The 23,347-nt window shown below is 44.5% G+C and overlaps 3 protein-coding genes across 4 annotated transcripts; 2 read left to right on the forward strand and 1 right to left on the reverse strand.

The window, feature by feature from the left end:
- Positions 1 to 1,709: 1,709 nt before the first annotated feature.
- On the forward strand, positions 1,710 to 6,093 carry LYSET (lysosomal enzyme trafficking factor). Of its 2 annotated transcripts, none has more exons than XM_075103755.1 (2): positions 1,710 to 1,847; positions 3,934 to 6,093. In XM_075103755.1, the coding sequence occupies exon 2, from the start codon at positions 3,950 to 3,952 to the stop codon at positions 4,343 to 4,345; it is 396 nt and encodes a 131-aa protein (XP_074959856.1). In that variant the 5' UTR covers positions 1,710 to 1,847; positions 3,934 to 3,949; the 3' UTR covers positions 4,346 to 6,093. The 2 variants fall into 2 exon arrangements, with proteins under 2 accessions (XP_074959856.1, XP_074959857.1); XM_075103756.1 differs by lacking the exon at positions 1,710 to 1,847 and adding an exon at positions 2,625 to 2,747.
- Positions 6,094 to 10,632: 4,539 nt separating this feature from the next.
- GON7 (GON7 subunit of KEOPS complex) lies at positions 10,633 to 11,627 on the reverse strand. Its single transcript, XM_075103758.1, has 2 exons — positions 11,339 to 11,627; positions 10,633 to 11,238 (listed from the first exon to the last, which is right to left on the reverse strand). Exons 1-2 carry the CDS (start codon positions 11,544 to 11,546, stop codon positions 11,117 to 11,119), a joined length of 330 nt encoding a protein of 109 aa, XP_074959859.1. The 5' UTR covers positions 11,547 to 11,627; the 3' UTR covers positions 10,633 to 11,116.
- Positions 11,628 to 11,736: 109 nt separating this feature from the next.
- UBR7 (ubiquitin protein ligase E3 component n-recognin 7) lies at positions 11,737 to 22,830 on the forward strand. Its single transcript, XM_075103754.1, has 11 exons — positions 11,737 to 11,910; positions 12,043 to 12,176; positions 12,604 to 12,664; positions 14,266 to 14,361; positions 15,475 to 15,528; positions 16,725 to 16,830; positions 18,055 to 18,239; positions 18,820 to 18,951; positions 19,350 to 19,512; positions 20,407 to 20,468; positions 21,273 to 22,830. Exons 1-11 carry the CDS (start codon positions 11,737 to 11,739, stop codon positions 21,363 to 21,365), a joined length of 1,260 nt encoding a protein of 419 aa, XP_074959855.1. The 3' UTR covers positions 21,366 to 22,830.
- Positions 22,831 to 23,347: the final 517 nt, after the last annotated feature.

Below are 23,347 nucleotides of genomic sequence, written 5' to 3' on the forward strand. Positions count from 1 at the left end.
CAGTTACCAAATCCTTTTAACTAGCACAAGAAGTATGCACTAAGCAGTTACTGAATTCAGACAAATGTTGAAATACCTTCTCAAGCAAAGCTTCCAAAGATCATTGTGGTATGTCAGTGTGTAACCAGGGTGATGAAGTTAACCAAACATGGATGCTGCTATACCATCCAACTGAACATTAAGTCTGGGGACAATCAGTGTATTCTTTAATCTGTATTTTAGTCATTAGTTAATCATTAATGCAATACATAGTGTGTTTCTGTCAGAACCCCTCTCCTTTCAGACTCAAATACTAATTTTAGATCCCAAGCCCTCACTCCTAGTGCTTAGGGTCCAAACCTCAGTTTTAAGGATTAAATTAAAGCCTCACTTCTAGGTAGCAATGATTCAGGGTATAAACGGTTGGGAATTACTAATACAATCTAGTGTAGCTCAACTAGTGCCGGGACCCGGAGCCAAAACTTAGCCAAGATAATGAGGTAGCTGAAACAAGAACAGCCTACACGATGACTAAACCTTGTTGCTTTAGGGGAGTCAGTGAAACCTCAAGATTCGAAGTACCCAAACAAAGTCATTATGACATTTAGCCTTAAGAAAAGCAGGTGTACAGAGCCATAAAGATAAGGAACTGCAGAGCAAACACTAAACCAAGAACAGACCATCCCTCAAGGATGGTACATACGTAATCTCAGAACCGAGTTTGCACAAGAACAAGGGTTAACTAGCAGACACAGGGAGGAAGAGTATGTCCTTCATCCAGAGACCCCCAATGACCACCCGGAGACACCAACAGGCATGCGCAAAATGATATCTGCATATAATGAATATATATATATATTTTATTAAAAAGCTAATGAATATGTATATGAAGCATGTACCTAACTGGCACAATAAGCTCTGACGGTACACAAGTTAGGAGCGACCCGCCATGCATCTGGCACCGTAAATAAAGAATGCCTGCCTCTTAACACTACATTGGTGTTACGAGGTTTATTCCCGATTTCAGTGACAAGTGGACTGCACACACCTGACCAAATATTTTTTTAAAAATTGTCTTTTGGCTTCATTTAAGGCTTTTTCTCACTACCATAGCTCCTAATAATTTAATTCAATAGAAATATACCAGTAAGATATATTTATGTATAAAAATATGTTTTTTAAAGAATATATATATGTCAGTTGTTGGGAGTCTGTTTCACAACAGTATAGTCCCCACCGGTACTTCGCTCAATGCATCACACCTGGCTAACGCAGCCAACCGTCGAAACGCAACTGTTCTGAGTTCCTCCTCTCCTCGAGCGCCCGTACAATGACAACAAACGCACTCGAACAGGCAGGGCGGGAAAAGGTGAGCACTGTGTGTGGTCACCAAGGCGCGCTGGAGGCTGGCGCTGCGGCTGGGCTACTCAAGCCTGGCCTCTCCTCCACCCCCACGCGGGGCAGCACCAGTGCTGACATGAAGGCGAGTCGAGGCTGGCAGCCACCTCCGCGCTAGCAGCAACCGAAGGGTGAATAAGGAGCACGAGCCTTCACCGCCGCCCGCCATTTTGGGCGAGGCCAACCACGCCACAGAGAAGCGCAGGCCCAAGCCAAGATGGCCGCCAGCCAACCTACCCCGCCTGGGCAGGGCTTCCCGGCCCCGCCTCAGATGCTCCCGGGCTCGCACCGGAACCGGTTCTCCCCATGCCGGAAGTGCCGCCGTTCCGGAGTGGGGCGGCGATGGCAACGGGCCGGCAGCGGTGCGGAGGGCCGGCGGGTCCCTCCGTTTCCCGGCGCGGCGGTGCGGGCTGAGGGGAGCGGGTTGCCTGCCGCCGCCCTCCCGCTCCCTCCTTCTCCGCTGGAGGAAGGTAAGGGGCTGCCGGCGCCGGTGAGGGAGCCGTTGAGGCGGAGCGCCACTCGGCCGGAGCGCGGGTCCAGTACTGGTGGCGGGGCCGAGCGCCGCGGGCTCCGCGTGCCGCCGGCTCGCGCGGCCGGTTGCGGGAGGAGGGCCCCGGAGGCCCCGCAGCCGCGGCACGGGGGCGAGCGGCTCCGGGAGCCGCCGCGGGTGTCTCTGGCAGCTGCAAATGACAACAGCGCCTGGAAACGGAAAACAAGAATGAGAGACTCTGAGCGTTATCTGTCGCTTTCCGTGTAACCCGGAGCTCAGGCTCCTAGCCTGGATACTGCTGCACAGCACCGGCAGGAGGGGAAACCGCTAATGTTCGCCGCCTTAGATCTCCTGCAATTTTAATAGTGTTTGTGCTTTTGATATGTGCATTCCTGTCGAAGATTTATTTTCTCTGAAGGCGGCTACTTGTTAGTCATCTCCAAAATGCTGAACTGCTGGAAAAAATGGACAGTGACTTAGCTGTTGGGTAAACATGGACTCTGGAATTTGAAGTTTTTATCCAGTGGGTTAACAGCTTCTTACACAATTTTTTTTTTTGGTTGTCATACTAAAAGTATTAACTCGGTGTATTAAAGGGAAACATACTATGAAGTTTTAGAGAAGGATCAGCTAAACAACAAGTAGTTGTCACAGGCGTAAGTCATGGCGTTCTCGGGTATTTACTCTTACTGTATGTTTGACTTTTTTTAGCCAGTGTAAAGGCAGCAGTGTGAGTGCTGGAACAACTTCTCCAGGGTTACCCTGATCAGATTCTGTCGGGTCAGGATTGAGGTTATCCTTCAGATTTGAAGACCAGGAAGTCCTTCAAGATTCCTAACCAGACAGATCAGCCTAGTCTCAGGAAGGGGGAATTAGAAAGGTGTAGTGACTTTTTTTTATCAGTTATGGTAAACTCTCATATTTCCATGAACCATTATTGTCCTGTATGCATAAATCATCTTTAAATGAGTGTTTCTGCCTAGCATTTTTAAAGCCTGATCATTTTTTAAAAACGTACTACATAAACTGATTTTATCCCTCTCCTAAAGAAGGTAGGAAAGATTCTGAAAAAACATATTTGTTTGGAGAACTCAAATCGGATGTGGTGAAGCAGTGGCTTGCCCTGCCCTGCCCTATGGTTATTTTAAAGGAAGGTGGTGTTGCCTTCTCGGTATGAGTGGAGGTACTTCAGCTAGAGTGTTTGTGACAGGTTTGAAGAGTGTATCAAGTCACCTAGACCCATACAGCCAGCTGTATATCTTAAAGCAGCTAAAACTGAGTCCAGTCGTGTCTCTGGTGCTTCAGTAATTTGTGCTTCTTCTGAAAAGTGCTGGTTGACTGGTGTCTGGTTTGTTCTGCAGCGAGTCAGTTGCTATTACAGGTGTTCCTTTTCTCTGGAAGGCGTACTGCAGCTGTTCACACAGGTAGAGCAGAAATACAGTTAGGTGCAGGTAACATGTTTATAGTATCTTTGTGCATACAAATGGGTACAAATACATACCTTTAGTACATATCTTCTCATGTTAAAATTGAAAACATCCTTTTATATGGTTCACAGATGGGCACTCAGCTAAAGCTTAATAAAACTGGGTGTTGCTACACTGCAAACAAGCAGTGATGCTCCTGTTACTGGCTGGCTAGCAGCACGTTTCTCTTGCAGTTGTCAAAGTACTCTACAAACTTTCCATATTTATAGAAAGTCTTGTATTATCCCCACCCTGCAGCTAGAGGCACTGAGGGCAAATGGGGTAAGTAACTTATGCAATTCATTACTTCTGTTTTGTTCATTTAGTACTTGACTTTAGCCTGGTATATGTTGAGATCTAGCAGGCCTTAAACTAGCCTGAGCCATCAATGGAGCATTGTATGCAATTGCCTGTTGCTGGCATAGCAGTATGATTTTCTCTGATATAGAGAGAACTCAGGTCTTCAGGAATGCATGTGTGCTGGTTTTACTCATGTATAATGAAAAGTTATAAAAAGTTAACTCATGAAAACCAAGATTCATCTGTGTCCCCTCTTTCTGCAAGCTGTACTGAATGTATATGTTGCCTCTTTTTTTCCAGGTGCAGAGCATGGAGAATGATGAACTTCCGCCAGAGGATGGGATGGATTGGTGTGGGGTTGTACTTGTTAGCAAGTGCTGCAGCTTTTTATTATGTCTTTGAAATCAATGAGACTTACAACAAACTAGCACTGGAGCACATTCAGCAGCACCCCAAGGAACCACAGGAAGGAACCACATGGACGCACTCCTTAAAAGTACGACTGCTATCCTTGCCTTTTTGGCTGTGGACTATAATATTTTTAATACCATATTTACAGATGTTCTTGTTCCTCTATTCCTGTACAAGAGCTGACCCCAAAACTGTTGGGTATTGCATCATTCCTATCTGCTTGGCTGTTATTTGCAATCGTCATCAAACATTTGTGAAGGCCTCTAATCAGATCAGTAGATTACAACTGATTGACACTTAGCTCAATTTCTAGTTTCCATAGCTGTTTTGAAGCAATTGCGTATGCCTGATCTAATCACAAGACTGAAGTTCTGAGTGAAGGCTGGAAAGAGCCTTTTCTTTCAAACTGTTAAGCAATGAAGAGAATGACTGTTTTCTATTAAAAAAACAAAAACAAACAAAAAAAAAACTACAAAGGTTTTTAAATATGGGCCTACCAGAAAGGCCAGAGTGGGAGAGCCCTATGTGACACTTGATGTAGTATTCCTCATTTTGCCTTAATGATGCAAAATTGCAACACTCCATCTGAAACGTCCTGTGGGGAAATAAGTTTCTGGTCCATGACTTTACTCCTCTGTGCAAAAAAAGTGATTTCCTATGTTTTCCCTTGGAGTAAAATCAATGAAAATATACTACTTTTGTGGTAAATGTAAAAGGAAAAGAAATCAGAACATGATTATAAAAGCTGCACTTAACACAATTCTTTGCTTTTTCTTTTTTTGTAAAGTAATATCCACATCACTGCTGGTTTTTAATGAATTTTTAAAAAATGAGTTTAGATACAGATATAGGAAGCAAAGAATAAAGTTTGTGCAAACCTTCAAAGGGAAAAAGGTACTTTTCTTTTCTGTGGTAGCATACTTTTTTCAGTGACCACAACAGTACCATGTTGCAGTAGGTAGGCAGTGAGGAGTGGCATAGGCCTGGAGGTTGGTGCTTTAAACTCTTCCTATGACATGAAAAGCAGCTTATGCTGGCATTGGCCTATAGTCTGCACAAAACTTAGTGTTCCCTTCTCCTATCTATAGAAATCTCCTCTGATAAAATTTACAAGTGATTGGAATGACTCTCATTCTAATTTCACTCTGGATGTGATGCAAAACCATGTTCTGGGAGCACTGATATATTAGGAAAAACTTTGAATTGGGGAAAGTTAACTGGTATTAGGCTGCGGGGATGCTACAAACAGGTGGTAAGACATAACCATGATTCTTCCAGAAATTTGAAGATACCTTCTGATTCTTGCAATGAATGCAAATTTCCTTAGTCATACTGAAATTCCACTGAGATTTCTTACCATAGTTTCAACCTCTATTTTTCAGTGCTATTTTGGCATAGCATTTAATTCTAACTACTGGATTGTGTATTTTGAATAATATTGAATCTGTTCTATCTTGTCCTTTTTTGTTTCTTCTTAGAATAACCAAACTTTTGAGCCAGTCATTATGGAAGTAACCTTCCAAATGTGAAAACAGTGCAAAATACACTTTTCAAAAGCAGTAGGCCCAAAACAAGTATGAACTAAACTTCGTGATTATAACTTCAATTGTATGTGATTGTCAGCACCTAGTCATCACAAATGCTAATCCATTTCTGACTACTTTAAGGGAATGCTGGACAATATCGGCTTTTTCTTGCTTTGGAAAGAGAACGCCATTTTCAATGTTTCTATGTTTAAGCATGAAGTTACAACACCTTAAACTTTATTTGCATTTGGAGATATTCTGAGACTCTGGTTTCAAATGCCAGCATTGGTGCTAGAACCTGAAAACAATGTAGCCTTTACAAGAAGGTTTTAAGTTCTAAGTGCAATATGAAAAGGGGGAACCTGCCATCTTAATATGCTGGGTAAGAATAAACTCTGACTTGTAGTATCTTTGGGAGTCAGAGCTTTTAAGTTGTGTTGTTTCCTAACTTTAAAAATCACCATCCTATTTATCTAAAAAATAAAAACTTTTCAATGTTTATAAACAGAAGTCTGTTAATGCAGATACGTAGCAATGGTGGGTTTTTTTGCATATGTTTGTTGCTAGGTAGCAGTGCTGGCAGTCAGCTGCTGTAGCTTACTCTCCTGTCCTTCCCTCAGTGTGTACGTTTGGTTGATCTTTTTTGTTGTCCTTTTATGCTGTGTGCCCTAATTACTTGTCTGTAGCCTGAAGTTTTGGGTCTGGCTGGATGAAACTGAATCCCTTTGTCATTTCTCTACCTTTGGGTAACAGGGAGATACCTCTGGCTGGACTATGTTTTGAACTTGATGCTGTAGATTTTACACTGAGCGGTTATGTTGTGTCTAGATGGATTTATTTAAAGAACAACATAAGAGGAAGCATCAAAAATAGAAAATGATAGACAGCTGCCTAAGTTTCTGTTGCGCAAACATGTGGCCTTTAGCAAATTCATCAGTGTGCCTGATGCAATGAGCCAAGCCGTCTGGATGTGGAGCACGTGCTGAGCGCAGTGGTGACTTACAGAACGGAGGTTTGTGTTTGTAGACTTTTCCATCGGAAGCCTGTTTTTGGATTAAAGCTGTTGACAAGCATGAGCTTTAGAACTAACTACAGAAAGACACACAGTCTAATTCAAGCAAATGCTATGTCTGTACAGATTTGAGCTTGAAGTGGAAAGTGGCAACGGAGGGAATTAGTATAAACTATTAATGTAGTGCAGAGGAATAGTAGACAGTAGGAAAAGAGGAAAGCTAACTCCACTGGTGCTTCAACTGTAAGAGTTACAGATGAAATTCGTTTTGACTGTAGTCTTCTTTTAAAAGAAGTAGTGAAATAACTTTAAGCTTGGTTAACCTGAAGATTTGTAGATAGTGTCAAGGTTAATTATTTCTCAGTCTCAGAAGATAACTACCCATAACACAAACTGACACAGTCTACCAGCTTTTGGGATAATCCAGCTCAAAGGAGTTTTATAATCTCTTTAAAGACTACAGTACTTCTCAATTAGTTCTTGATCATAAATGACAGATAATAGTGCAAATCTTTCTAAAGCAGTGGCACTAATAAAAGATGCAAGACTAGCTTATGCTAGAACTTGCTTATACAAATCTATTCCTCCACTGAGCGGGCAGAAAAGATGAATTGCTACAGCTTTCACTTAGGGATGCGAAAGCTATTTTTACTTATACTCTTTCAAGTTAAAATGATTTTGTTCAGACCTGGTCTTGAAGAGCTTCCTAAAGCATAAGCAGTAATAATAGAGGCAGTAACGAAGTCCATGGAAGATTGCTAACCTCTACCAGTTTAGCGATTACTCAGAGCTTTAATTTTCTGCCAAGAAAGTGAGTAGCTGTAGCAGAAGGTTGATTAATACTCATCCCTGTGCCACCTACCCTGTCACAAGATAAAACTTTGTCAGGCTGATTGAGCATCACCCTGGGCAGTCTGAGTGTTAGTTTAATCAGCTGCTTGACCTTCACCTGACAGTCCCTTCCTGCCTCAGTAGAATGCCTGCCACATGTTTTTTTCAAGTGCTGCTGAGCCTTTTCTTCACTTCCTCCTGTGGGGGAGCAAGTCCAATGAAGAGCATAACTTCAGGCTGTAGTCCTTCAACCTTGGACAGAATTAAGTTGCAATAAAATGTAACAACATATGTTTCTTCCAGCAGTGAAGCAAAACTGCAAGTTTGTTTTACTTTTTTAATTAAAAATGAGGATTGACTTACTCTTGGAACATACTTTCCAGTTTGTGCAGGATACCTATTAACTCCCCTTATTTTCTCTTGCCTGGTCCATTGTTGTCCTAAAAGGATGCTCTCTAGTTTATTGTTCTACTAGTTTCCAAAAAAATAGTGCTTCTCTTACGCCAGTCTTGGATGAGAACCCATTTTCTACATATGACCTAATGCAGGAAAGCAGTTTAATAACTTTATCAGGTAGCTAATTTTTAAGAACTGACTCATCTTAGCTCGCCTTAAAGCCAGCCCTATGATACAGGTTTCTTCTGAAAAGAACAAACATGCTACAGTGTAGAGGAAGGTACTTCAGCTCCACTCTTATTCCTCAAAGCCCATGACTAGCCCAGTAAATTTTGGCTAGTGGATGCGCCGAAAACCACTGCTTAGTGGTTTATGCTGCTGAGTGTTAACCTCGTTACTATATATTAAGTCCCATGATACATTTTTTATGTGCTGACTGCCAGATTACTGTGTATTTTAGAATCTGTAATCTGTACTAGCTTGTGTATAAATCAATTTTTAAGCTAGAATGTGTGATAATTACACAGGGGCCACAATGGATGAATCACATTCAAACCCTTTTAATGAAAATTATGAATCTCTCTCCTAGAAGCTAGGAAAGGTCTTGCACTTTTAGACAATGCCCTGATTATCGGACATAACGGGAATCGCCCCTTTCGCTCACAGAATCACCTGAGTGCCTAATATCATACTTGTGACTTTAAACTTTTTTTTTAAACACAGAACATTGCAACCTGTTAAATTCCTTTGTGAATTTAGCCTTATAGTTTTTTGAACCACCAAATTCAGTATTTCAAAGCAGTAACAAGACAGTATGTCATATAATCCCGGTCTATGTGAAGGAGAGTTGCTTTGATGTTTTTGCTGTTCTGTTTTGCAACTACTAAAAGTAGTTGGTTCTCATCTAAATACTACCAAGAATTTAATTTAGTATCACTTCAGCTCTTTTAATTCAAGAGAAGTATACCAGCATTCTCCCCTTTTATCAGTAAGGAAATCCATCTAGCCCTAAATTTTATTAGTAAGACACATGAACTGTATGTACTAAAGAGCACAGAGGTGGTGAACTGGGCTTGTTCTGTGCCAGCCTGAAGTTTGGTTAAGGTACAAAAGCACTAGCATATATCCTGAGATGAGGAGAATGCCATCTTTCTTCGAGGCTTATGTACTCTACCTAAAAAGCAGAGGCCACAGCTGATTTAGGGCATGAATAAAGCTTCAGGTTTTCAGCCTGTGACCTGTCAGTGGACTATTTACACAAAGTTTATATATAAAGGCCAGAAATTCATGCCTAATGTTAAATGTTGCTTTTTAGCCATCCCACTGTTCACACCACTATTGGAGTGTTTAGGGCTGTAGTTGGGGAGGGGGGGAGAAAAAAAAAAGGGATGCCGCTGCTCTCAGATGTAGCTTCCAAAGCTACAGAACAGAGCTTGTAACAGATGCCATCACTTTAGCACAGGTCACATGAAAGAGCCCTTCTGATAAATTTATCAGGCTAGGTTTTTTGTACAGAGTTGCCTTTGCAATTTTGATAAGCCACTTCCTTCAATGTCACTTCCTTTATCTACCCTGAAACACTTTACACATTTTATCGCTTTAAGATTTTGCAGCCTGACAGAAGATCAGAATTAATTCGTGTCATTTTCTCTCACCCTGGGTCCTCAGCAACTAAAGCTCCTTAGTCTTCAGAGTCAGTTATGCCTCTCTTGTATCTGCTAACAGAATAACACATGCTTTTAGAAAAAGAAAGGATGTCCAAAATATGTTTACTGGACCTCTTTTGCAACTCCCCCCCTCCATTTCGAACAAATGCAGACAATTTTGTGCTCATAAAAATTCATCATATTCCAATACTTTGTCCTCCATACACAAGTCTCAAGATCTGCTGAGCTTCCATAATACATAAACCATGCCAGTAGAATGCATGAAAAAAACCCCCAACTTTTCACACTACTAAATGAATCAGTTAATTTCTGCTACAGGACTCTTAGGGCTCCCCAGTAAGCTGTATGGACTGGCTACCAAGAATATTTTATACCTGTTCACAAAAGCAGTCACCAAACAAGAACTGGGAATTAAAGTAACATACAGGAAGCACTGACAACTTACCCTTTGCAAGAAGCATCTGTTCCACGTGTCCACATTCTACATGCTGTGCTATCACCAAAACAAAGAACAAGCTACCTGAGCAGAGGGATGGGGCGACGCTGATTTATACAGCCAAAAACTGCTGTTATATGTAACGTACTCACAGACGTTACTCAGATATTTATACTTTCTCCCACTCTAAAATAAACTACTGCAACCGGTGTAGAATCCTACTGCGTTTCCCCTATTTTCTGCCCAAAGTTTTGTTTTTCGAAAGCATCTTAAAAAATTACTCTGCTCTTTTTTCTTATTTTTAGGTAATGTTGAGAGTTGTGCATAGGTAGAATATTAACGTGCAATGTTTGCTTTATTTGACCTAGTTACCAAATGGGCCTAAAAATCAACCTGGATAAAACTCAGTGATGGAAGAAAGTAAAGATCAACTGCTGCATGAAAAAAAGAGAAAAAAAAAAACATTTGGAGAAAACAGGCCTAGGACAGACAGCATTTTTTGAATTGTGGAACATTACAGATCATTATCAGACACACAGCCTTGGCACGTTCCTGGCTGCCACAAAAACTGAGGTTTTTTTTTAAAACTAAGATTCCCAGCCCTTTCAGTCTTTGTGACCTTTTCCAGGAAAATACTTGATTGATGGGTGACTAAAATAAGCCTCTTAAACGATAGGCAAAAATAATCTTCCATTGTAGGATGGTACAGGACTCTTGTAGGCCAGGTAAACGTTTTTTAATTTTGAACACTTAGTGATCTCATACTGTTTCTCTCCATACAAATAAAAGTTGTCTTGTTCTGTTTTAAGATCGTATATGACAAAATAACTCTTTCCAGATTTTATTACTTTAAAAGTTTAAGTCACATGAAAAAATGCTGACTTGGAGAAAGTCGTCAAAAACGTAGCAGTCGGAAGACTTGGGAGAACAGTTTTATATTTGTCAACAGGTTTGCTGAAAATTCTCCCCGGGGTAGCGGGAGTACCCCTACCAGGACGCCACCAGCACCGACGCGCACCCTTCCCTTACGGCTCCCACATTAAAATAGCGCCGGGATCGACGTTTCACGTTTAAAACCTGAGGAGGAGAGAGGCAGGCGGCAGGGGCCCGCCGGGACAGCGCCCTGCCCGGGGCCCGGCCCGGCCCTGCCCGGGGCCGCCGGAGGGTCCCGCTTCGGGCCTAAGCTCCGCCCGCGACGTCCCCGTCAGGGCTGCCGGACCTTCGGCCGCTTCGGGGGCGGGTGCTCGGCGCTCGCCTTCGTGTCCGTGTCGTTTTCGCCCTCCTCATCCTCCTCATCTTCCTCCTCATCGTCATCCTCGGCATCACCTGCCAGGGTTAGAGCGGGGCGCGGCTCAGCGGCGCCCTGGGGGAGGCGGAGCACTCCCGCCCCGCCCGGTCCCCCCGCCCGGCCCGCCCCGGCGCTCACCGCGCGTCCGGCCGCCGCCCGCCGCCTCTCTCTCCTCCTGCACCAGAGGCGCCAGCAGCTCCGCCACCCGCTGCTGGAGCTCGCCCAGGCCCCGACGCAGCACGCGCAGCTGCTCGGCCTCGCCCTCCGCCTCCGCCGGGCGCGGCACCGGCACGCGCACCGACCGCGTCCGCCCGTCGCGGTCCCTCAGCTCCGCCACCAGCTCCATAGCGCCGCCGCCGACCGGGCCCCGCCCCGCCCGTCACGTGCCCGCCGCCTGCTTCCCCGCCGCTCCCCTCTAGTCACGTGGGGCGCGCGGTTCCGCTTCCGCTGTAGCGCCCCCTGGCGTCTGCGGACGCGCTTTTCCCGCCTCGGCGCGCCAGTGGCCTCGGCGTCCGCCTCGGCCTCGCGTCCCGGCCATGGAGGCGGCGGCGGCGGCGGAGGGCGCCGAGCCGGGGAGCGGCGGCGGCGGCGGCGGCGCGGAGGAGCCCGTGGTCTCCCTGGCGGAGGTGCTGGCGGAGAACGAGGAGCTGGAGAAAGAGGCGCGGGCCGTGCTGGGAGGCAGCGACCACGAGCGCTGCAGCTACTCCCAGGTGGGGGCGGGGCCGCGGGGGGCGGGGGCGGGCCGGCGGGGCCGCGGGGGGCGGGGCCGGGGCCGCCCGGGGCTGGGGCCGGGGCCGGGACCCCCGTCGGCCCCTGTAGCCCGCGCCTGTGTCGCCCCGCAGGGCGCGGTGAAGAGGCAGGCGCTGTACGCCTGCAGCACCTGCACGCCGCCTGGGGGGGAGCCGGCGGGGATCTGCCTGGCCTGCAGCTACGAGTGCCACGGCACGCACCGCCTCTTCGAGCTCTACACCAAGAGGTACCGGGGGGCGCCTCGGGGTGGGGGGGGCGGGGGCGCTCGCCCCTCCCGGCGGCGGGAAGCGCGCGCGCGGTTTGCCGGGCGGAGGGAGCGGGGGCCCCGTTAGCGTGAGAGCTCGGGGGCCCGAGCGGAGGCGCGCGCTCGGCGGCCCGGGCTGGCCGCGCGCCCCGGGTTGGCCGCGCCGTCGCGGTCTCCCCGCCGAGCGCTGTTGCAAACGATGATCACGTTCGGTGAGACCTGCCGAGATGACCGCGTGAGGGGTGCGGCTGCAAGGCCCTTTGGCCAGTCCTGACTGATGCTATTGCTTAAATAGCTGCAGGAGTATCCTTATGGCGCCGAACACGCTGCTGGCAGTTGTTAGGAACACAAAAACTAACGTGTTTACAGTTCATGAAGAACCTGAAACGCTATGCTGTTTTCTTTCCAGGAACTTCCGCTGTGACTGTGGCAATAGCAAGTTCAAAAATCTGCAGTGCAAGTTACTCCCAGTAAGTTCAGACGTAGGTTTCATCCATACAGAATCAAAATAACAGTCTTGGGGTTGGTGCCCTGCCTCAGCCAGTGCTGACTCGTGCAACGCTTTTCCCAGCAAATTAAACGAGGTGGGAGTGTTACAGCCAGAGAGGAAACTGTTGAGGGACCAAAGGGAAATGTTGCGAGGAGAGAGAACGTTTGATCCTTGTCATCCATGAGTGCAGCAGCTCTGCATCCCCGGTCAGCGTAATGCCGCAAACATGTTGTGGTGCCTGCACTAATAGTAATACTTAAAGCTTTAGCTTTAAGATGTCTTCAGGAGAAGCTTTTGGGGTGCGATTTTGCAGTTTCATTACAGAAATTTAAGGTTGCGCTGCTGTCAAAGGGGCAGTTTCCTCCCCTTCTTTGTGGTGGCATTAGTGCCCTAATCTTTTTTGATAGGCTGTCACCAGAGCCTGCTGATGGGACAGTTTTTTACTGTATTAAGCCCCCTGTGCTTTTGTACTCAGCGGGCGTTTTGGACTAGTCAGGTAGTTGGTAATCTTCTGGGAAGTAGCGACCAGAAGCCGCCTGGCTTGCCTGCAGCGCTGCTCCCAGGGTCGTAACAGTCCAAATGTAGAAACAGCAAATGGCTTTGTGTGCGCCCGTTTTGTTCCGGCAGAACTGGGACGGATCTGGAGCTAGTCAGCCGCGGGCTACCGCCCAGTGATCCCTACAGACACGCCTGTCACAATTTTAAGATGTTACTGTTTCTCATTCAAGTCAGTGAAATGGATCACGTGGTTGTTCCTCCACCTTCATTTCAGCGCACTGTCACTTGTGCAGGTTAAGTGACCTTCAGCAGCCGTCCATTAATCTGCCTGACTTCTTGGATGCCGGGTGCTCGCGTCATCCGTTCTTCCTTTGTCAGAATAGTGGTAGAAGGTGTTTGGTAGTAGAATCATAAACGGTCACAGCTGCTTCTGCAGGGGCCGAGGGTAGCCTTAGGCTGCAATGGCGTGCAATTCTGAAGCTTTCTGGCTGCAGCTCTGTTAGCTAGTTTTTAAAATGGGGTTACCTGTAATTGAATTTTATTTGGCATGTTTTGTTCTTTAGGTAATCCTCTGCTGTAGGGTGAGGCTTATATGACGTGAATTTAGTGGAAGCTCAGTGTTAAGATTAGGTAAACATAACTAATGTTCAGTTAAGTTAAAGTTGAGTTTAGAACGCAGTCTGCATGTTTAAAAAAAAAAACGGAGGGGAAGGTGCACAATGAATCTACAGGTGTTGCTATAATGGCAGCAGGCAGGTGTGGTTGGTGATCAAAACTCTTATATTGTTTTAGATTAGCAGTAGGTTAACAAACACCGCAGTTGCCATTTGTTACACAGGTGGAAAGACGGGTTTTCCTCTTTCCTTTTGAATTTCAGTATTCCTCATGTGCCCTCTTGGCTGCCGGCTGTATAGCGTAGGTGTCTGGATAATATCTTTCCTTTTGAATCCTCAAGTGATGAGTATAATGATTGCCTTTAGGAATTAAAGTGAAACAGGAATTGGCTTTTTCTAGATTATACATATTTTCCGTCTTTTACTTTCCACGGCATTGTCTGTTGAGGCATTTTTCCTTTCTTCCTAGGAAAAGGGCAAGGTGAATTCGGGAAATAAGTATAATGACAATTTCTATGGATTGTACTGTACTTGTAAAAGACCGTACCCTGATCCTGAAGATGAGGTAAGAAATGCAAAACCAGCAGTAATCATATATAGATGGTATTTCTGCAAAATGTTGTGCAACGGGTGGTCACTGAGCTGCTTTGCAGGGAAGATCCCACTTTAAGAAATCTTATGTTCCATACTGCTTTTGGCTGTCGTGTGCTGTATAAAGTAATTACTTAATCAGTTTTTTTTTAAATGGTAGAATATGTTTATGCCTTAAAGACAGATGAGGAGGACAAGCCATCATTTGGACGGAACGCTGCTGCAGTTCTCTCTGCTCTTCCCTCTCTAAAGTTGCAGAGGTCCCTTAGAGGGTGCGTTTCTCATCGTCTTGAGAAACGTTGCAAGCGCAGAATAAACACATTGCACGTGTTGGGAGAGCCCAGAATCTGCTTCCTTGTGCCTGCAACAGTGCTCTGACGAGGCTTTTGGGATGGGGAGAGTCTGTCCTCTAGCACTGGCGCTAGCTTTCCCTTACAGTAGTCAGAACACTTTTTCGCTGTCTGAAATATTAAAACATGCCACATAGTTTGCGCCACTGGCTTTTGTTTGCAGTCATGGGAGTGAGGTGTTTTAAGGAATAAGGAAGGCACAAGTCTGTCAAGTACGAACAAGTATTTTATAAACTCACCTCTCTGAAGTTCAGAGACAGGTAAACGTTTCTAAAGAAATAATTAATAATTGCTTAATAAAAAAGCAGTTTGTGCTGTACTGCGTTGTGGACAGTGAAGTTAGGGTTCTGGCATTCCTTTATCAACTGACGACATCATGAATATCAGTATCTTGCTAAACTGCCTGCTCATGCACTTCTGTTTACAGGAAGAAAGATACCAACAGGGTATTAACTTCTATCAGCTCTTTTGTGTGACAATGTCTTGCTTGTACTGGGAAAACTAGGTTTGTTATAATAAATGGGAATTTCCACAGTCTTGATAATATGACAAATGACACATGCTGTTGAACTTCAGAAGCAAACTGACTAATGAAGCAGTAACTAATTATTGATGGCAGCTACCTGTGGGTGGGTGAAGAGGGAAATGCAATTCACTTGAGCAGGCTTTGCATAATACTGTAGTTTGAAGCTTGTGGAAGATTCTGGAGGTTGCTAATAACATGGCTGTTCATCTAGATTCCAGATGAGATGATCCAATGCATAGTTTGTGAAGACTGGTTCCATGGAAGGGTAAGGAAAATATAAGTAGCAGAATTGCCATTTGCATCGAAATAGGTTTGTGTCGATTAAGTTTGTATGATTATTCTTATGTGGGAAGATTTGCTGTAGTTCTCGAAAGATTATTACGTGAGTTCTAAGGTATTCCTTTTCATCCTATGCAAAGGAATATTGAAAGTTTAATCTTGTGCTGCTGTCCACACCAGTCCGAAAAACCTAGGAAGAGTTCTACCTTTTTGAAGGTTACTGCTGCAGAATAGAACAGTAACTTTAAAATTGTCTCTTTAATTGGAAAATTGTAATGGGCACAATTGGTGAGAAAAAGATTCTTCAAGAGGCTCACCATTATCAACTACCTGAATAGTTCATTGTTCAAAAGAACACTTTTAAAACTGTAATTCCTTTACATAGCAAGGAACAAACTGGGCTGTTGGTTCCTGATTACGAACTTTGGGGAAATCTTTTAAAAGCAGCTCAGCACTTCAGCAAGTGCCCTACTTAACGTGAAAGTATTAAGGATTCAGCCTCTTGTGCCTGGAAGGGCATGAGTGAAATTCCATGTTTGAAGTTGCAGGATCAAAGAACAACAAAAAAAAGATGATTGGCTTCAATTACGGGTTCTGTAGATAAATTATAGGATTCTTTTGTATAAACGTATGTTATGAAGAATGTTGTGCTGCCTACTGGGAGCTTTGCAAGAATGCTTTTCAAAAGAAAGCCACTAAGCGCATTTTAACAGCCTAAATAGTTTTCACCAGTTTATGGAGAGCTTTGGGATCAGATTCTTCTCAAGTTCAGTGTGTGATCAATAAGTCGGCTTACAATCTCTTACACGTAAGCAAGCAGTCGTAAAATGTTGTTGAAGAGTTCAAATGTGCAGTGTGCAAGAGGTGCCTTCACCTGTCCTGTGTTTAGGACAGTTTAGAAGAATGTAGTTTAGAAATGAGATAAAGATAGGACTGAGATTTCTGGGTATGTAGAAGGCATAAAAGGCTGTAGAAAGAATTATTTTAGTTTCTCCCTGGAATTCTTATCAGCTTTTTCCAGTTTTTAAATTATACTGATAATCACTGTAGAAAGTCAGGAGCAGTGTGTGTATGTGCTGAAAACGTCATGGCAGTTGATGTTTTACTTCCTCTAAACCTAGAGTTGAGTCTGTTAATTTGCAGCAAATGCTTCACTGCTGTGTGCTTGTTTCTTTTTAACAGCATCTTGGTGCAGTCCCCCCTGAAAGTGGAGACTTCCATGAAATGGTATGCCAAGCCTGCATGAATCACTGCCATTTCCTGTGGGCCTATGCGTCGCAACTAGCAGGTAAGGAAAATCAAGGTATCTGAGCCAATATTTTGTTAGCATCTATTTCTCATACTTGGTTGTTTAATGACATAATACTGTTTAAGTGGTTGGAGAAATTATATTCGTTATATCAGCCAGTCACCTTCAGCAGTGGAATGTGCGGGGCTGCAGTAACTGTTCTGCACAAAAAAAAAAATACAGTTTATGTTCCTAAATCTCGATTCTGTGGTGCTCACTCTTTCATTTGTTTTATCAAAGATGTGCTAGCACGTAGATGGATGAAGATTTAATACTTGTCACAAGGAACATAATCTCTATACTGGACCAAAGAACTGAAGAGCCACCCTAAGGGGAGCAGTGAGGCAAACAGCTGAGTCTGAGAGGCTCCAAGCAGCAAAGAGTGAATGATAGAGTGACCTGAAATGAATGCATAAAACCTTAATCTCTGTAGAGCAGGGGCTGGGCTCAGTACACGTGTTCTCTGCGGTCACACCAGGCCTCTGTCTGCAGTGTGGTCTCTGCGGGATCAGAAGGGTAGAGATTTGATTTCTGTGGAGAGAGCTTGTTTCACATAGTCTCTTAAATGTTGCTTATATCGAGTGGTGATTGATCTCTATGTGCCAGAAATTTCAATGGTAATTTTAAGGATTCCAAGCTGGCCTACCTGGAGCTCTCTTCCTTCTAATGTAAATACAGTACAGAATGGGGGTTTTTTTGTTTGTTTTTTTTTTTCCTCCTAACCAGCTATGTCACAGGGCACACTTTTGAATTGACATCAAAAGAAAAACTTGTTTTAAATAAGGAAGTGGTTAGTGTAGTTAATCCCTCATGGAGTTCTTGGAGTGTGAGAAAATGAAGGACTCTGACACAAAGTCAGCAAAATACACAACAGCTACTGAATCTGCCACAGCTACCAAGGGGTGTCAAGAAGGACAAGTATCTTAGTAAAGAACTGTCTGAAATTGTGATACCCTTTTCCCTCTCCCAGGGCTTAGATTTTGAAAAGCAGAGTGTTTTAGAATAGGAGTGTGAAAGGTGAAGAATGCTACGGTGAAAGTTTCTTCTCTACCTAGGCCACTGTGTCTTTGGACAGCTAGACAGTAGAAAATATCCAGGACCCTGCAGTGCACAAGGTGATCTAGGTGCTCTTTGAGGCTGCACTGTAAAGCAGAGAGAATGCCTGTGGTAGCCTGTATGTTGCCTGGCACAGTATTTTCACTTAGGCGGGTGTGTATCTTCCAGTTCCCGCTTTGACCAAAGCAAACTCCCTTGAAGATGAAGGGATTGTCCTGAAAGTTGAGGAAAGTGAAGAGCAGAAAAAAGAAATAAAAAAAGAAAGTGGAGTGGAACACCAAGAAACGAAGGAGGGAAAGCAAACGGAACAGTTTAATGAACCATCCACCAGCTCTGGATCTGCCTGTCCAGAGGTAAAACGGACCTTCTTTTCTGTCCTGTACATCTTCGTACTGATGATAGGTGAAATAAAGCCCACCTCTTTCTCTGTAGGCTCAGTGAAGAAGTAAGTGCTTTCAGTCTGTTTCTGCGTTCCTCTTCAGTCATTGACACTTCAAACATGTGGTCTCTGGAGCACAGCGTAGGCTGTGGGACGCACTTGTTAGAAGTGGGTGACCAGGTCGTAATGTCTGTTTGCAGATAGGTTTGATCCATCCCTTCTTGTCAACGGCCTGGCCCTTACACTGAGGTGCCTTCTGAGTTTGTGCTAATACAGCAGTGTTACGCATTGTAGCTGCATTTGCATGATAGCCCAGCTCTGATTTCTTAAACATTTACGGCTATTGCAGTAAATTTCTGTAGAAATTTCCAGTGGAAACTGCTAAAAGCACATCAGAATCCTCGTGTGGATGAAATGGTAATATAGGTTGTTTATAAAAATAAGTGTGTCCGAGACAAAAGAAAAGTTTTGCACAAGAAAGATTACATGCTGGAAAGAATGGAGTGTATTTGAAGTGACACTACAGAGCACTGAACGCTCCCGTTTTAATTCAGGTAGTTACTAAGAGTGAGAAGCCAGTCTGCAAGCTGAAAGAACTCCAAAGCAAGCAATTCTTAAAAAAAGATACTGCCACCTTTTGGCCATCGAACTGGAGGAGCAAATTATGCACCTGTGAAGACTGTTTGGTATGTCTTCTCTCTTCATTGCCATCACAGATGTGGGGGAGGCAGGGAGGAGCTCCCAGAGATCTTTGAAGGGAAGCTTGCAGATAAAATCCGTGTAAATGTTCTTACTCTGCCTATAAACAACTAAAAAACCCCTCCACCTCACATAAAGAAACACTGAAACCCTGGGAATTAATACAGCACGAAGGAGCTTCTAAACATTTGTACTTTCTTTGCTGCTTAAATCCAGTGCTGCTTTGGAAATCATTATGGGGAAATGTCTGAAATGCTGGATGGAAAACTTGTATTAATATTTTTATCGTTATTATTTGTGATACTGAACACAAAAAGAATTTGGTGGGAGCATCTCCATCTGAGAAATTTTGTAATGTAAAAGTAAATTTTACTTTATTCTCCAGAAAATGTATTCAGAGCTTGAAGTCCAGTTTCTGACAGATGAATGTGACACTGTCTTGGCTTATGAAAATAAAGGTACCAGTGACCAAGAAACAGAGAGAAGAGATCCTTTAATGGATACCCTTAACAGCATGAACAGAGTCCAGCAAGTAGAACTCATCTGTGGTAAATACAACTTCATTTTTAGAATCTGCCTTAAAGCATTAAGTGAAGAGTTTCCCTTACGAGATTAGTATCAGGTCTTGCAGCGTGGTGTCAGACTGTCTTTGAAGGAACACGTAGAAGGCTGTAAGATGGATCGCACGCCTCACTCAGGATTGCTCCAGAGCAGTTTGTCCTCTTTGGCCTATTGTTACAACTTTAGCTTACACTGAGGAACCAGATGTTGTGGGAACTTTTCCCCTATTTAACATCTTAGATACTGTATTGATGGTAATTTCTTGTAACATGAGCATTTAAACATCAATTTACACTTCTGCTCTCTGGCTTATTTATCTTACCCTGTTCTGTTGTTTGGCAATCTCCTGTTGTCGGGGGGAGTGCCAGCCAGCGCGAAGCTGGGGTGCCGGCTGCTCCCAGGGCATACTGACAAGGCAGTGTTGAGGTATTTTATAACTGGAGCCTGTTTTCCTCTTCCGAGTGAGGGGTTTGCGCTCTGGTGAGGACTCTTGCCCAGTCCCGAGTTCCAAGCTGAGACCTCCCACCACCACCCGCGCATGCTTTTGCAGCGGGAGGTCAGGAGCAGGGGCAGCCTTTTAATTGATTGTGCTAATTCACTCACTGAACTTCTGTACGTTTCTCTGAAGATCAACCTGAACGGATATTCAGGCTGCATAGGCTAGTCTGATAAATTATTAGGTTTCTCATGTTTACCTGGACTTGCCTCTCTTTTTATTGCCATTTTTTATAATCCAGTTCAAATCTTGTTTGTTGCAAGTAAATCTAACGGATGACAAGAGGAAGCAGAACGAGTTATCTTCTTGAGCCTGTGTTAAACTAAAGCTGGATGTTTTCTTGGTTTCTTTTTTTTCTTTCCCTTGCCCTCGCTTCTCCATCAAGAATACAATGATTTAAAGACAGAACTGACCGACTATCTCAGGAGATTTGCAGATGAGGGAACGGTAAGGCGCAACTCGCAGAATCTGTTTGCCAGAAAAAGTGTTTTAAAGTACTCTTGGGTCGTGGGTGCTGGATACTGTGATGCCATAGTATTTTTTTCCTGTCTCTAGGAGTTGCTGGTACTGCAGTAGAAATTAGAACTCCCCGATTTTGTTGGAATTTAAAGTTGTTTTTCCTTAATGACATTGTTGAGATATAACGGGGACCTCACAGAAATCCGTCCATAAAGTATTGAGAGCAGTTCTTAAATTTATGTGAAACTTCTGTTGCTCTAGAACTATTCAGGAAAAAAGCTCTTAACCTTTATGTTTTTCCTTAAATTGAATTTAAACCCTTAGAATAAGGACTAACTAAATATTGGCAAACAGTCTTGTCAGTTGTTTTCTGGAGGAATTTGCATGCTATTATTGACCGTCGCATGCGTTTTGTTGGCTGATTTGCTAAATTGCCATTCTCAGTTACATTGTGACGAGTTTGAAGCGAACTAGTGAAAATCTGGCTTTGTGTTAATTTTTCTGATGATAAAAGCAAGTGGTCAAACCCATTAAAATGCCATCAGGAGCTGTGTTCCACGTGTTCTGCCTTTGGGGAGCTCGCTTCCCTGTTTGTATTCTCTCATAATAGAATTTGGGCACTAGTTGACTCCTTTGGGTGCACCAGGAAAGCCGTTTTGCTGGCTGTATCTGAGAGATTCCAGGGTACTTGCTTTTACATGCTTTGTGGATTGCGTGTAGGGTGCATGCAAGGGGAAGTTCGTTCAGCTGAACTCTGGCACCACAACTTGCATTTCATGTCACTTCCCCCAGGTGGTGAAAAGAGAAGACATTCAGCACTTCTTTGAAGAATTTCAGTCACGGAAAAGACGACGGACTAACAGGATGCAGTACTACTGTAGTTAGACTGAGAAGGTCTGGGCCTGAAAGGACAACTGGGAAAACAATATTCACTGGCAAACAGAAGAGGTGTCTTCAGTATTTGGCTTCTCAGCAAAATCCAACTGTCTAAGAAATGTCTTCATTTTGTCTCATACTTCCTTTATTTGTAGCAACTAAAGCGCGTTCTTAACAGGTAGATTGTATTTATCGGGATTTCAGTACTGGTCAACTTTGCATTCCTGTGAAAGCTCGCCTTCTGTCCGGGGAGAGGATGGCTTGTTGCAAGAACAGCGTGCTGCTGCTGTGTGTTCCCGTTAGCCTTTCACCTGTTTTACTTCTGGTGCCTAGAGCCGTACGCTGCGCTAAAACCAGGTGGGGTCTGCCCGCCCCCCGTTCTGCACAGCACGGGCGATACGCGCTCGGCGCGCTTTGCCGGGCTGCAGGGCCGTGCTTTCCGGCTTTAAATGGCCCTGAATCATCTCTTCGGGGCACAGCAAGTCTAGCAACGGCTCCCTGCAGAACGTGAGTGTCTGTTTACTGCACTGAGGGAGGCCCGGCTCCTGAGAGGGTAAAGCAGGCTTGGGCCGTGGTGGTGGCTGTTACTGCATTCTAATGTTTGGGTCACGTCAGGTGAACTAACCAGCGCTGTGCTTCTGCGCGCTCGCTCTCCACTGCGGGGGTGCTCCCTAGGCAGGTGAAAAATGAGAAATCGTAGGTTAGGCTTGATGCAACAGAATGGTCTGTTTTTATAAATTCAAAAACTGTTTCTAATATTGTACAGTGATGTTTTACATGCGAAAATTTGTCACGTGAACTTTATTCGCTCACTAGAATATAAACAATATCTAGGAGGAGGTACTAAATTTCAAATTAAGCATCGGGCGGTGTTACAGGACTTCTAATGTGCTTTGATTTTAAAAATGAGCCTACTGCAAGTTACTTCACAAATGTTCCTGAAAGCACTGCAGCATCCTGGCATTTTGCTACAGTATAAAATGTGTGATCTTTTTATAATCACTGTGATAATCATGGAAGAGGAGATGTTTCCCTAACTTTTAAGAATCTACACTTAGCTACAATTAAACATTGACTTTTCCTAAGTTTGGAGCCTGATGTAGTTTTTAGTTTTCTTTACCCACAACATACTTTGAGAAAGTTCTGATTTTCAACTCCTGCTTTATGTAGTTGGAGGCTTTCTTTACCATGGGGTACTATTCTGCTTCTATAGTAATGGCTTTGGAGAAGAAAACCAGACCTCTGTCTATCATTCTCCCTATTACTTGTTTCTGATGACTTTATTTACACAAGCTAGGTCTAGGGTAGAGCAACAGTTCATCAGTTTGTTTCATGCAAAATTACTAGTTGCTTTTAAATTTAAATCTGGGTATTGTGCGTGCTTTTCTCTGTTTTTTTTGTAGCAACTGTTATGGGAGTCATAGCTGCATATCTAACTAAAGTATCTAAAAATTAAAGAGCTGTTCAATCTGTACTGTCTTGGTTTTTTTGAAATGCGGCTGCAGGGGTTTGTTTCCAGCCACGCGTGGGGCTGGGCTGTGCTGACCCACCGCCGCGCGGCCAAGACACAGCTCGGGGGCTTTGCCTCCACCCTGACCCACACCAGTGCGGGCAGGTGTGAAACCAGGGCTGGCAGCCCCCTCGCAGTGCAGCACAGAGCAGGAGGCCTCAGCAGTGCAGGTCATGGCACCTGATTCACTGGAGGGGTCGGGGAAGCAGGTGCCTGGAGGCAGGGGCTGTCCTGGCTTCCGGCGCTGAGCCTCCCTCACCCCGCACTGAAACCCTTGCTTTTCCAAGGTGTGCTGTTTGCCCTGTATATAAAAAAGCGGCACAAGCTACCAGAGGGCCAGCAAATACTCCAGCGGGGCTCCATCCCACCCCTCACCGTGCTCCAGAAGCAACAGCAATGCTGCGTAGCAGGAGGCATTCAGCTGCAGGAAGTTTTTTGAGCCAAGTGTGTATTTTCCACAACACAGCATTATTACAGCTAC

This window comes from Phalacrocorax aristotelis, chromosome 9, assembly GCF_949628215.1.
Source record: "Phalacrocorax aristotelis chromosome 9, bGulAri2.1, whole genome shotgun sequence".
Classification (NCBI taxonomy): Eukaryota; Metazoa; Chordata; class Aves; order Suliformes; family Phalacrocoracidae; genus Phalacrocorax; species Phalacrocorax aristotelis.

What these genes read in the sequence shown, in the direction of transcription:
- LYSET (XM_075103755.1), top strand. Translation starts at nt 3,950, where the DNA reads ATGATGAACTTCCGCCAGAGGATGGGATGGATTGGTGTGGGGTTGTAC.
- GON7 (XM_075103758.1), bottom strand. Translation starts at nt 11,546, where the DNA reads ATGGAGCTGGTGGCGGAGCTGAGGGACCGCGACGGGCGGACGCGGTCG. An exon ending in GGGCGGCGGCCGGACGCGCG is followed by an intron (nt 11,239 to 11,338) that starts GTGAGCGCCGGG and finishes TAACCCTGGCAG; the next exon opens with GTGATGCCGAGGATGACGAT.
- UBR7 (XM_075103754.1), top strand. Translation starts at nt 11,737, where the DNA reads ATGGAGGCGGCGGCGGCGGCGGAGGGCGCCGAGCCGGGGAGCGGCGGC. An exon ending in AGCGCTGCAGCTACTCCCAG is followed by an intron (nt 11,911 to 12,042) that starts GTGGGGGCGGGG and finishes GTCGCCCCGCAG; the next exon opens with GGCGCGGTGAAGAGGCAGGC. An exon ending in GATTTGCAGATGAGGGAACG is followed by an intron (nt 20,469 to 21,272) that starts GTAAGGCGCAAC and finishes CACTTCCCCCAG; the next exon opens with GTGGTGAAAAGAGAAGACAT.